Source organism: Heptranchias perlo, chromosome 34, assembly GCF_035084215.1.
Source record: "Heptranchias perlo isolate sHepPer1 chromosome 34, sHepPer1.hap1, whole genome shotgun sequence".
Classification (NCBI taxonomy): Eukaryota; Metazoa; Chordata; class Chondrichthyes; order Hexanchiformes; family Hexanchidae; genus Heptranchias; species Heptranchias perlo.
Genome location: NC_090358.1, coordinates 10451800 through 10466231, shown reverse-complemented (window position 1 = coordinate 10466231; position 14432 = coordinate 10451800). Strand labels below are relative to the sequence as shown.

The 14432-nt window shown below is 45.2% G+C and overlaps 1 protein-coding gene across 1 annotated transcript in view; it reads right to left on the bottom strand.

Moving 5' to 3' along the window:
• Window positions 1-14432, bottom strand: part of LOC137301583 (NT-3 growth factor receptor-like) — a 372567-nt gene that overhangs the window by 258764 nt on the left and 99371 nt on the right. Inside the window, exon 7 of the mRNA XM_067971136.1 lies at window positions 2689-2830. Within this exon, the coding sequence (XP_067827237.1) occupies window positions 2689-2830 (142 nt within the window). The remainder of the gene's footprint in view (window positions 1-2688; window positions 2831-14432) is intronic.

The following is a 14432-nucleotide window of genomic DNA, read 5'->3' as shown; positions in this document are numbered from 1 at the left end:
TCGACTCAGGAAATACTACGGGCGCTAAATTGAGCAGTGTAGCGCCCGTTGTTTTGGCGCTACACGGCCTCTCCGACATCCAAGATGGTGTCTTGGATGTGCACGCACGTTTCCTGCGTGAAGTGCGCCAGACGCCATCTTGGTATAGGAGTTACAGCAGGCACAGATAACGAAAGCTGGAATCATGTAAAGTAGGGAGAAAATGGCTTCAATTAGTGTGCAATGCTGATTTAAAGTGATAGACACCACTTAACGCTCAACTCAATGCACAGTCTTAACCCCGACCATCTGAATGTGTCTTAGAGTGCTTGGTGGACCCCCCCCCACCAGCGCTATTTAAAGGGACCATGCAGGATTTACAGGTTAGTGGCTGGATCATTGCTGCTGGCTGTCAAGACATTTGTGACTGTCTTTGGAGGTCTCCTAGACTTGAATACGAGGACTAGGGGACATAGCCTAACGTTTAGAACCAGGACGTACAGGAGTGAAGTTAGGAAACGCTTCTACATGCAAATAGTGGGAGACGTTTGGAACGCTCTTCTGCAGTTGATGCTAGCTCAATTGTGAATGTTAAATCTGAAATTGATAGATTTCTGTGAACCAAGGGTATTAAGGGATATGGGGCTAAGATGGGTATATGGAGTTAGGTCACTGGTCCACCATGATCTCATTGAATGGCGGAACAGGCTCAAGGGGTTAAATGCCACTGCCACTTGCTGCCTCCTGATATGCGCCACCTCCTCCTGCAAGAAAGTGGGTCGTGTGTCTGGGTGATGTGCCTGTCATGGTTGAATAGCTGCCAGTGTGTGTGGCCTGTGAGTTGTGGGCGGGCGGCTTGAAACAGTGGTAATGTGTAAGGGTGAGAGGAAGCTTCTGATTGCAAGAGTTGAGTACTGATGGAAAGAGTTTATTGGTATGTGGGGGGATGGGGGGTGTAGTGTGTGGTGTAGTTGTTAGGAGACGCCACTTGACAGTTGACCTCACTCACCTTGACCACTCATGTCAAAGCATTGAACTTCTTCCTGCACTGCATCCATGTTCATGATGCTGTGCGCCTGGCATTGACCTCGTCCCCCAGTGCCTCCCACTGCCTTTTGAGTATATGTCTGGAGGTCCTCATGCCCCCCACCTGTGGATATAGGATGTCCCTCCTTCTGTCCACCTCTTGCACCCAAGGTCTCTAGTGCATCAGCAGAGAATCTTGGTGCATGCACTCTCGCAGGCCTGGTACCAACTCAGATCGGCAGATTGGTGAGGCCTGGTGTGCAGATTGGAGGATGTGGGATTTAGTAGTGCGCAACCTTTATTCGATGTTTGAACATAACTCATCAGCGTGTAAACATAGGGATGGGACCTGCATCTGTGTTTTACGTGTGCGATGTCTGATCTGCGTTCAGACTCCGTGCAGACAGTAGACTGTTATTTTCAGCAAATAACAGGTACCAGCCACCTTTAAGAGATTTCTAAGAAACATCCTCCCTTTAAGAGATTGAGCTCCCTCTGGTGGTGGAAAGTGTGAATTGCATTGATTCCACGTGCAAGGCCAGGAATGGAATGCTGATTGCAGGTAAATCCTCGGGTGGGTCCAAATTTGCGTCCTGCCTGCGTAGGGTCCATTGGGCGCAGGATAGTCGTGCATCGCGCTACCCCTGCCTGAAACAGACCCTTATCCAATTTCTCCCCCCATGTTCTCTTATTTAACAGTAAAATAGATTCTGGAATCATCATTTTACTTGGGGCTGTGGGGAGGGATGTTGTTGAATTTCTTCAGTTCATGCCCTGCAGTCAGAAGCCTAGAAAATGAGCGGTGCAGCAATCCCGGCAATAGCACCGAGATCACTCGGCGGCTGATCTCTGGTACTGAGAGTTTGCAGGGTCTGTGGGAGGTCACCTCGTGTGAATGGACCTAGCAAGGCACCTCAGGCACCAACTTTGCTCCACAGGAGGGAAATTCCTGATATGCCGATTCCTGGAGGGAGAGAGGTGCCCCCTTATAAAAAAATAAACTTTTTGTGACCCAGTGGCCCGCTTGGGAAGGGAGCTGCAGTTAAATAATAAAATAAGAAACCTGACCTTTAAACTTCAGTGATTCATTTCAAGATGCTGGTCTGGACCTCAGGTGGGGCCCATTTCCGCCCTTTGGCCGGCTGGTATCCTGGTCCCACCCATCGTACACCAGGGCTCTCCCGGGGATCGCAGGAGCTCCTGATTTTGGGAGTTCCTAACCCCCGCCTCACCCTCTCCTGCACCATTAGCCTCGTAACATGCAGATGGAGGCACCGCCCTGTACAAAGTCCCATGGGAACTCCTATGCATAATCCAGCCCTTCCTCTGCACTCCCATTGGAATTGCAGCAGGAATGTGCCAAAAGGACCAAGGCTATTCGGCCCAGAGTGTCTGAGATCATAAAACCATAGAATGATAAAACACAGAAGGAGGCCATTCGGCCCATCGTGCCTGTGCCGACTCCTTGAAAGAGCTATCCAATTAGTCCCGCTCCCCTGCTCTTTCTCCATAGCCCGATAAATTTTTCCCCCACAAGTATACCCGAGAAACCTCCAACCTCCCCCGTCTAGAGTCAATCAGTTGAATGACAGAGTCACCGATCTCGCCTCAGTCTTAACACGGAACGTCACAACTCCGCCGTGCCTAGCGACAGGAATGAGCTGCCATTGAAACCGTACTCACAGTAAACGTGTAACAGCACCGAGGCATTCGTCATCCCCACCACATTCTCTGCGATGCACGTCAGCAGCTTTCCGTTATCCTCTTGATCAACATTAAATAGGGTCAGATTTACCGCCGAGACCGTTGTCAGATTATTGTTGGTCTGGCAGAGAGGAAAAAACAAGGAAAGAAAGAATTCCCAACTGATCACACCTGGAGCTTGCAAAGCAAAGACAGGAAACCTTGAAAAATCCAGGTAATAATTAATGAGGACCAAGGACTCCAGGGATAACGCACCTTGGATGGAGTCCCGACATTCCCCAATAACTTGCCTCTGGTACAAATTAAAAGTTCACGTGATGCCTGCACATCACAACAGCCACTTGTTTTATTCGGATTTGAAGCTCAGACAAATTTTTAGAAAAATCAATCTCTGTAGTAGATCCCTAGATGTTCTTCTGAACACTGAGCCTGCAGTGGATGAAACAAGTTAATGTCTCACTCAGATTGGTCTCCTTCAAGCCCCAGGCCAGGGACTTGAGCCCAAAATCTATGCTGACACTTCAATGTAGTACTGAGGGAGTGCTGCACTGTTGGCGGTGCCATCTTTTGGATGAGATGTTAAACTGAGGTCCCGTCTGCCCTCTCAGGTGGATGTAAAAGATCCCGTGGCATTGTTTCGAAGAGGAGCAGGAGAGTTCTCCCTGGTGTCCTGGCCAATATTTATCCCTCAACCAACACCTAAAAACAGATGATCTGGTTATTGTGCGTAAATTGCCTGCCGCGTTTCCTACATTAAAACAGTGACTAAAAGTATTTCATTGGGTGTAAAGTGCTTTGGCAGGTCCTGTGGTCGTGAAAGGTGCTATATCAATGCACGTCTTTCTTTCTTTTCCTCAACTACACTTCACTCTCCGACCATGGCAGACTGTGTAGGGAGCTTGTCCCTGGCAGATGTCATTCTTAGTCTGGCTTCCAGTAGATGCTGGAAGCTCAGTGTGTCCCCATTTCTGTTCTGATTTTCCTTCGCTTTCTCTTAGCAAGCCCCACATCTCCCGTTGCCCCTCTCCTCGATTCCTTGCGTAGTCAATCACTGGAGGAATCCTTGGCTCTCCTGTATGGAGCCGAGTGTAGGTTTCTGGTGCTGGAAGTTAACAAGGAGGACCGTTGCGATACACATTTAACCAAGACTGACCATGGATCACTAAAATCAGTACAGGACAACAACTGAGGTACACTGCAACTCTGGTCCAGATTAGGCCAGTCAGTCAAAGTGTTACATTACCAGTATGAGGAGTGTTAACTACATTAATACTAGCAGTATCTCTGAGGAAGCTTCTTAAGAACCCTCTACTTTTACTGTATTTCTTAACAAGCACAGTGTTACTGTTGCCCAAGCTGATAAAAATGCATTTAGTGCTGTATATCTTTGGGTCATTTGTAGTGTATTTAGGAAGCCTTAGGACAAGCAACCCGAAGGAGTGGGTCAATATTTCCAGGCACTCTTCACAAAAGACAGTTTGAAAGCCATTGTTCTAATTTCAGAAAGCCCTAACCCTATTTCTTTTCCATCAAGGATAACATATTCCAAATACTTGTTGCGATTCCAGTCTTTCAGTCTCCAATGTGCCAGATAATCACTTGATTATCTTTTTGATCATTCTTCAAGGTGTCAATTTTGCAGAGAAATTGTAATCACATGGACTCCACTGGGACCGAACTAATCCTCTTCCAAGAGTGCACAGGTGACAATGACAAGTCCCACAGCGTGGCTGTGCTCTGCTCTTGGTGTAGGAGGGATACAGTCCGATGAGTTTGTTGTCAATAAATATGAGGTTACCGTGCAATTAGATTAATTAGACAATCTCACTAAGAGACACAGCAGCTCAAGAAATGGGGTTGTCATTCCAATACGGTGAAGGGTGTTCATCTGGATCAAGTTAGAGATTTGTTTTTATGGTAAAGTCAAGTGTCAGGGCAGGTCCTACATGATTTCTAACGTATAATTTACCTGACCCGAGAGCACTCAGTGCTGTCGTTAATCCAGTCATTGCTAAGCCATCATCTGTCTTTTTGATGAGCGCAAATCGACGAAGAAAAAGAAACTGCAGGTCTCACAGAATCAGCAGTGAAAGGCAAGCTATTCACAGTGTGACAGCACAGAGAGAAGAGGAGTGTTAAACTGCAGGGGGGAAAAACAGTGAAAAAAGTAGCAAAGTCTCTTGACTTTAAAGTGGCCACCGCAGATTGGCCAATCCTTGACAAGTTTCTTTTGATCTATGTGTGAATTAGATTGGGTATTTTAGATGGTTGTGCGTAGCTGGGTAGGACGCAAGTTGGTTGGTGTTGCATCCTTTGGTTTGCATCCACAAGGTGTTAAACCAGCTAACATCTCAGACAGTGCTTGTGTACTTAATCATTAGCGTTCTATGGGGGTGTGCTTGTAACACATTGGTGTCTAATTTGTCGCTAAGAGAGTGAGGAAGAAATTTCTTTACACAGAGAGTTGTTGGAACATGGAATGCTTTGCCACGTGGAATACTTGGGACAGAGACCGCTGCACCTTTTAAAGAAAAATTGAATGAATATTTGAAGCAAAGGGAAGATACAGGACTACGAGGAGACAGCAGGATTAGCTTCGGATTGTTCTAGTAAAGAGCCAGCACAGACATGATGGCCTCCATCTGTGCTGTATATTTCTATGTTTCTACTGTATTTTTACCTTTGGATAAATAATAAGAGTACGCTATTGTAACCTGTCAAAATGCTATTATAGCTTTGACATTAAATTTATCAAGTTTGATTGGCGGTTTTAACTTCAAAGGAACAGTGAATTTAAAGCTGGAGTTTGTCTTTAGTCCTGCAGTTTACTTCTTAACCTGAGCCTGTCAGAAGAAAGAGGTCAGTGTGACAGGCACCACAAGGTGAGACCTCAACAAACTGGAGTTCACTGCTTTTAAACTACAAAAGACTTTTTCTTTGGGAAGAGCTTAGGGCTGTTGATTGAACTTCTCCACGCTGTGTCTGTGTAAAATATTAGCTTGTGACCATCATTTTGCAAAGTTCCTAAACTTCTGTAAAGTTAGTGTGCGCTACTTCTAAATAATTATTAGTCATTTTAGCCCGTAGACGTCTGGTCTGGTAACAGTATTTCTGCATCTAAATAGACCAAAGACGCAGTGGGAATCCTACGCAAACTCCAGTACACAAGTACCTGCAGCTGAGTTTATTGTTAGACCCCAACCACATTAGCCTCTACAAGGGCAGAGCTAGTAAAATGTAAGTTATGTCAGATGGTGTTTATTTGAACAATTGTTTCAAGTTGTCCACACAAAAAAATCAAAAGAATTCCTTTACAATACAAAAAAAGTCAGAAATTAACTTTACAAATTTTGCCAGACAATCTCAATTAAAAAAAACTTGTGATAATGTAGCATCTTATATCTCTCAGAAATAGCTCAAAGTGCCTCATGTACAATTAATTACTTTCTATTACAGCAATTGTAGACAAACGAGGCAGCCATTTTACACAAAGCAAGATCCCACGTACAGCAATAGGATGAATGACCAGTTAACGTGTTATTTGTTTGTGCGGGTTGACCAGGGCACCAGAAAAAAACTTGCTCTTTATGCAATGGTACCATGGCCTCTTTAACATCCGCCCGAACAGGCAGAAGAAATCTTGGTTTAACTTCTCATGCGAAGGATGGCACATCTAACAATGCAGTACTGCCTAGATTCTGATCTTTAGTCCTGGAATGGGATTTGTATCTACAATCTTCAGATTCAGAGGCGAGAGTGTTATTAATTGGAATTCAGGGCTGAATAGGAATGATTATGCTCAGAGTTTCATGCTCGTTAGTTTTGTATCTGTGTCCCCTGGTCCTACGTGCACAGTTCAAATCCCCTCAAGTCCTACACACACAGTCTGAATTCCTTCTTGTCCTACATGCACAGTCTGAAATAAATAATTTGCTTGCATTCACGTTATCCTTGACCCTCAGTGTACTAAAAACTCGGATCCCATTCTGGCAGTACAGAGCAACAGAATGTAGGAGGGTCCACGTCAAGTTTACTTCAGATCTGCTCTGATACATTTCAGAGTCACGGTCTCACATCCCAGGCCTGCTCTCTCATATATCCCGGGCCTGCTCTCACACAGCCCGGGCCTGCTCTCTCATATATCCTGGACCTGCTCTCACACAGCCCGGGCCTGCTCTCACACAGCCCGGGCCTGCTCTCTCATATATCCTGGACCTGCTCTCACACAGCCCGGGCCTGCTGTCTCATATACCCTGGGCCTGCTCTCTCATATATCCCGGGCCTGCTCTCACACAGCCCGGGCCTGCTCTCTCATATATCCTGGACCTGCTCTCACACAGCCCGGGCCTGCTCTCTCATATATCCTGGACCTGCTCTCACACAGCCCGGGCCTGCTCTCTCATATATCCTGGACCTGCTCTCACAGAGCCCGGGCCTGCTCTCTCATATATCCTGGACCTGCTCTCACACAGCCCGGGCCTGCTCTCACACAGCCCGGGCCTGCTCTCTCATATATCCTGGACCTGCTCTCACACATCCCGGGTCTGCTCTCACACAGCCCGGGCCTGCTCTCACACAGCCCGGGCCTGCTGTCTCATATACCCTGGGCCTGCTCTCACACAGCCCGGGCCTGCTCTCTCATATACCCTGGGCCTGCTCTCACACAGCCCGGGCCTGCTGTCTCATATACCCTGGGCCTGCTCTCACACATCCCGGGCCTGCTCTCACACAGCCCGGGCCTGCTCTCTCATATACCCTGGGCCTGCTCTCACACAGCCCGGGCCTGCTCTCTCATATACCCTGGGCCTGCTCTCACACAGCCCGGGCCTGCTCTCACACAGCCCGGGCCTGCTCTCTCATATACCCTGGGCCTGCTCTCACACAGCCCGGGCCTGCTCTCACACAGCCCGGGCCTGCTCTCTCATATACCCTGGGCCTGCTCTCACACAGCCCGGGCCTGCTCTCACACAGCCCGGGCCTGCTCTCTCATATACCCTGGGCCTGCTCTCACACAGCCCGGGGCCTACGAACATACAAGTAATGATGGACAGGAAAAGACCCTCTGGTCCATCCAGCCTGTCCCACACAATTGTGATACCTTATCACAATATATAGACTCCCCACCCCACCCAAAACCGTGTGATCTCCTGGGAGAGGCGAAAAACCAGATTAAAAACCCAGGCCAATTTGGGGGAAAAAAAATCTGGTATATTCCTCTCCGACCTGTTAGGCGATCGAAACTAGTCCAGGAGATCACTCTAGCCTGCTCTCACACATCCCAGCTCTGCTCTCACACATTCCCTGGGCCCACTTCCAGGCTTTGTGGGACCATTTTTATGTATTCCGAGGGTGTTAGTTTAGCAGAGCTGTGGGAACGAGTCACCTGCCCTCCGTATGCAGATAGTGTGTGCGGTGCTGAAAGATGGACAGAAAGGGGGAGAAATGCTTCATAGTAGTTTAGGAAGGAATCTTGCCCTGGGACCACGGGGTGGGGGGGATGAAGGAAGGGCACTTGACTGATGATACTGTGGAGTTTCCATTCGGTAGAGAGCAGGAGGGGAGCAGCAGTCTTTGTGTCAACATTATTACTGTAAATGTTTGTAAACTTTCATTAATGCAAAAAAAATTCTGGTGTAAAGATACATGGAGAGTGTGTTTGTTGTGTATTATGGAAATCATATTAATTATGTTAATTAGAAGTAATTTACGTATGCAAATTAGGTTAATTAAAACACAGGCTGTCCTATAATTCAAAGACATACTCATTAATGAGTGATATAAAAATAAAACCCTGGCTCCCAGCTCCATAAATTACTTCAGATCAGCGGTCGGTCGTAGCCACGCTCCATGGGATACTCACAGCATTGTGTCACGAGCACTCACCTGGGCCCTTCACAAGATTATCACTCATTAAATGGACGGCTGAGCACTAAATCATGTAGTGGGTCACAGTAATAAGTCTTTTGCATTGAATACACTTCCTTAGGGAGCAGTCGGAGTTCCAATGCAGGGATTCCCCCACACTCAGGGGGCCTTGGAAAGCCTTTGGGGAAATCCTGAAGATGTCTGTCTATGGGATTTTGTGTACTCTCTTGTTCTTCCTAAGCTACAAATAGCCTGCCCTACATACCCTTCCTCATCCTTGCATCCTCAATGTGTTGAAACCAAGACTCCTACTCTAATTCATTCTTCCCCAGGACCCTAAAGTGGTGGATCCTCTCACGTTCCTCAGAATTCCCTTCCTCCTACATCCTGCAGGTCTTTATTACCTAGGTTTGATTAGCCATTTCTTCCTGATCTACTCATCTTCTCTCCTTTTGAAACTTGTTGGTGCCCTGCATTGTGAGACGAGACTCGTCGTCTGGTTTTGCAACGAGATTGGACAACAGCCGTTTAAAATTCAAACTTCCCGAATACACCATTCGATTTGTTATTCTCACTAAAATAATTATCTAGATCTTGATGAATTTTATATGATGTAACACAGAAAATGTGAATTAAAGCTTGTGGCCGACCTCAGATGGAGCAGGCCTCATTATGTACACTCTCGGATTTGTTTCCAGTGCGACTATATTCATCAGTAACCTATTTTTCCTGTGTTTAAATGAGCTGCTTTTCTTTCATGTCCCGTTCTCTAACTGAAACCAGCTACAATGACAGAAAGAGAGTACAGCATGTCCTGGAGGGAACTGAAGGAGCAGCCATTGAAGACCTCTGACACACATCATCTAACTTCAATGAAGGTTAAACGCACCTGGCAGTGAGGCCTTATTGCCTGTAGTAATCCAACATCATGAAGAGCGGGGGATTTATCCCTCATAAATTGAATCCAATGGTTAAATAGTCTAAATAGATCCCCTTCACCCCAGCCATTCTCATTTACAGGCACAGTTGGCACTCTGTGGGACATTAAACAGTACCCTCTCTGTAAGGAGACGACATATAATCAGTGCAGCTAATTTTTTTTTACACTCTTTATCCTTCATGACATTCTGTGATATGATCACAGCCAAAACATTCATTTAACTACATTTGCATATTCATACTTGAGCCCCATTTCAAGACTGAACACTTAAAGGTGAAGTCAGGTGTGGAAAATTCTGAGATAATTAATAAGAATTATCAGCATCTGAATGGTGTCGCAGTCAGAGAGGTTTTTAAATCTTCAGCTGCTAAAGCCTGGCGAAGAATATAATATTTTTTGTACTTTCCCACTCCCCAGATTTTCTACCACCTGTCTGAAGGTGCTGACACTGACCAGGATATGGTTCCTAGGTGTTAACTCTCACTAAAATAAGGTTCCATTATGCTGACTGTCACTAGGATATGATTACACGGACTCTGATTCTCGCTGGAGTAAGCATTCAAGGGCACTGACTCTTGTTGAGGTACTTTGAAGTGCAGTCGCTGTTGTTCTGTAAGCCAAACATAATATCTGGCTCAGTGATAGCACTCTTGGCACGGAGTCAGAAGGTTATAGTTTCAAATTCCACTGCAGAACCTGGACACATAATCCAGGCTACCACATCAGTGCAGTGCTCGGGGAGTGCTGCATTGTTGGAGGTGCTGTCTTTCAGATGAGATGCATCTGCCTGCTCCAGTGAAGGCAAAAGAGCCCCCGGCATTTTCTCCAACAAAGAGCGGGGGAGTTCTCCCGGTGACCTGACAAGTATTCATCTCTCAGCCAACTAAAACATTCTCTCATTTGCTGTTCATGGGTCCTCGCTGTGTGCAAATTAGAGGTTGCCTCCAAAAACAACAGTGACTGTACTTCAAAATTAATTCATTGGCTATGAAATGCTTTGGGATGTCTTGAGGATGTGAAAAGTGCTATATAAATGCAAACTATTTCCTTACGTGTGTGCCTAAACAGTGAGCAGGCTATCTGACCATAGCCAGGTCTGACTCTAACCTCACTCGACATCCGTATACATGCACCTTCCAGTAATAGGCATTGGATAGTGATAAGGAGCAGGAATATTGACCCAATTTCTCCCTTCCCACCCTCGAGCATTCAGGACAATTGTAGAAGGCCTAGCTGACATCAGTTAACTCGCCATTGACTGGGGAATGGGGCCTGTGTCCCACTGCTCTGGCTGCCTAAGTAACACACTGGGCTGTTCCATTGACTACCCTGAGACTTCATTTTAATAATGCACACTGAGTGTCAGTATAAAATGTGAAAGGAACCCAAATACTGAACAGTTAGCAAGGCAGCTTGTGGAACTACTGCACACCAAGCTCGTTAGTATCCTAACTTACACCTTCTCCAGGCAGCACCAATAAGCAAAGCAATAGTAGACTGGGAGCTACTCAGAGGCTGGCATCTGCAAATTTATTGCAGCATCACCTCGCAAATCATAAAATTGCCTCAATTTAATTCATCCTTGTTTTAAAGGTCAGGATATGAGGATTACAATCACAGTGTGATTCTAAAGAGAAAGGGAGCGAATGATTAGTGACTACAACAGTATTCATCTTAATCCTACTTTTTGCTTTCCTGCAGTTTCCCCAACAGACAGTTAATGTAATCACTGGTGTTTGCTCCAGTTTATTGCTTATAAATACCTCACCTATTACAATGTCCTTTGTCTTCCAGATAGTAAGTCTAGAGGCCCCCCACAATCTGCTAGATTTATTTCAATGATTGAGGCTGCGCTTGGTTATTAACAGGAGCGCCAGGCAAATTAATTAGTATTTTGCAAACCTTATTTTTATATCACATTCTCAATGAATTACTCTAAACTGCAGTGATTAACATTAAGCAAGCAAACTCTGCAGCAAGATTCCACAAATAGCAATGGGATGAATAACCAGTTAACCTGATTCAGGTGATGTTGGTTGAAATTGGAATCATTAAAATGTGCTGGCACAGAAACAGGCCATTCGGCCCATCAAGTTTGTGCTAGTGCTTTTCTCCACGAATGAGCCACATATTCTAATCCCATCCTCCTGCTCGCTTCCTATGCCATAATTTATAGTCCTCTTTTTTTCAGCAACTATTTAATTCAGTGTGGTGACAGGTTCAAATCTCAGGGGGCAGAAGTTAAAAATGAGGAAGTTAGGAGTAAGAAGGGAAATCTTTTCACACAAAGGGTAGTCACGCTGTGCGATTAGTTGCCAGGGAAAGACAATGAAGTGGAGGGTTTAAATGGGTTCAAGGGGCAATTAGATGTTACCGCTTTGAGATGGGATTGAAGGATATGGTGAGAACGCAGAAAAGTGGGATTGATCTGCCGGAAAGGGACAGACTTGCTGTACCTAAGTAGAATGTTCTTCGGCTCCTGGAATCATCCAAGGACAACGCTGGTGGCCGCCGGTGATGGCCACTTAGGCCGTCCCCTCACTGTGACTGGAGGGAGCTACAGAGCCAGGGACAGATAAACCAGCAGAAAAGAGGAACAAACAAAAAGACTATCTTTACTGAGCTGTTATTATTTTACAAAAACGGATTGAAATTCAGCAAGTGCCACGATGCCCTGTCGATCCTAGTGAGAGACGACTGGTTAATATGGTCCAGGATATAAATCGAGGCTTTGGGATCTCCATGATTGACAATCAGCCCTTGATCCTGTTAAATATTCAGAGCTTGCTATAAATTTTCTTATCTTGTTTTCTTTTGTGAAGAGAGAGGACTTTGAAGGTCTGAGGTTTTGTTGAGTTATTTCACGCGAAACGTAGTCTGTGAATGTTGGAGATCAGAAAAACACCATCGGAATTTTCTAAATTTGCATGTTAGCTGTTAAAACACAACAACATTTCAAACAACAAGGCTGCCTGACACCCTGCCTGTTACATTCTAGCACCAACAGATTGTCAATCATTTTACAATCAGACAGGTTTCATCAAAGAAGGGTTCCTTAATATACCCTTTGCTCAACTTGACAATTCTTTCATTTGCCAATGTTACCACAAGCTCCATTTCACTTGATAAGTAACTTGAATTTACACACGATTTTCCAAGACTACTACAGTCAGAGGGCCTCATTGGCATGAAAATCATGTATCTAACAGTGTTAATATGTAGGTCAGTGTTAATATGTAGGTCAGTGTTAATATGTAGGGCAGTATTAATATGTAGGGCAGTATTAATATGTAGGGCAGTATTAATATGTAGGGCAGTATTAATATGTAGGGCAGTATTAATATGTAGGGCAGTGTTAATATGTAGGGCAGTATTAATATGTAGGGCAGTATTAATATGTAGGGCAGTATTAATATGTAGGTCAGTGTTAATATGTAGGGCAGTATTAATATGTAGGTCAGTGTTAATATGTAGGGCAGTATTAATATGTAGGGCAGTATTAATATGTAGGTCAGTGTTAATATGTAGGGCAGTATTAATATGTAGGGCAGTATTAATATGTAGGGCAGTATTAATATGTAGGGCAGTATTACCAAGTAGAGTACTGATATTCAATAGTGTACCATGGCTTTATATAAATCTTACTATACCGAGCAGTGTTACCATACTCAGCAGTGTTACTGTACTGAGGAGTGTTACTGTTATCATACACAGTAGTGTTACTATACTGAGGAGTGTTACTATATTGAGCAGTGTTACTAGACAACGACTGCAGCCCTCGACAACAGCGACCCTTGACAATGACAGCATCCCTCGCAACAGGGACCCTCGACAATGACAGCATCTCAACAGCAACCCTCAATAATAATAAGTCCTCAGCAACATCAGCCCCCTGGAAATGTCAGGAAGCCCCTCCCCCCCCCGCCACCGCCACCCCCACAATCTATAGTCAGCAGCTACTGCAAACAACTGGGACCTCAGGTAAACAACAGCTCTCAGCAACAACAGACTTCACTCCATTTGTTGAAAATAACAGCACCGTAGATTACAAAATTTAACGGTGAGCAGGAATGATGAAGCAGATAATCTGATTCTCAGAATAAAATACTCGACAGCTTCACTCCCACTGCTTATTCAGATCCCTGAAGTAAATGATTGATGTCTGCCCCTCCCCCAACAAAATAATTTCTATATATACACAACCCAGAATCACAACAGAGACATAAATGAAACCACAGTCGGGTGTCAATGATATGAAAGGGGGAGGAGAGTTATCTAGGAGTTTGATAATCGTACAATGTGTTTTACATATATTTGCAGCTTTAACATTAACCGACTGTTAACTGTGGCTGGATTCTATCCTGTCCGTCAGCTCTGCGGTTATTAGCGTTCAGTCGGAGGTGATTGTTTGGTAAGTTCTCAGCAGCCGATGGCTCACTGGCAAATGTTGGTTCTATGCTGGTGTGCCAGTGCCACGAGCTGGCAGGATTCAGGGTGGCACCTCTGATTCCCCACCTGGCAAGCTCTGGAGGTTAGCAGGTGCCATCTGGGGAGTTTCCGAGTAGAAGGTAGGTCAGCTTCTGTCTCTCCTGTGCACCGCTACAAGAGCAGCAGCCCAGCAGTAGGCCCGTGGCTCAATAAGGCTCCGACAGGCAATAAATAATGGAGAAAGAAGATATTTGATTTCTGAATTATATTACTGATGATTTTTGAATGGCTGATAATCATCTCTTGTATTTTCCCGCCTGCTGGTTTTATATTTTTTCAGAGCCCAAAATGGGCTCAGGGTCCAACACAGCTTCGCATGAAGGGAAACTCCCCTTATCTCTGATTTGCCCATAACAAATGAACAGGCTGTAAGATATGGAAGAAAAACTGGTACCAGATAAATTCAGGATGTACCTCCCAAAAGCCTCTA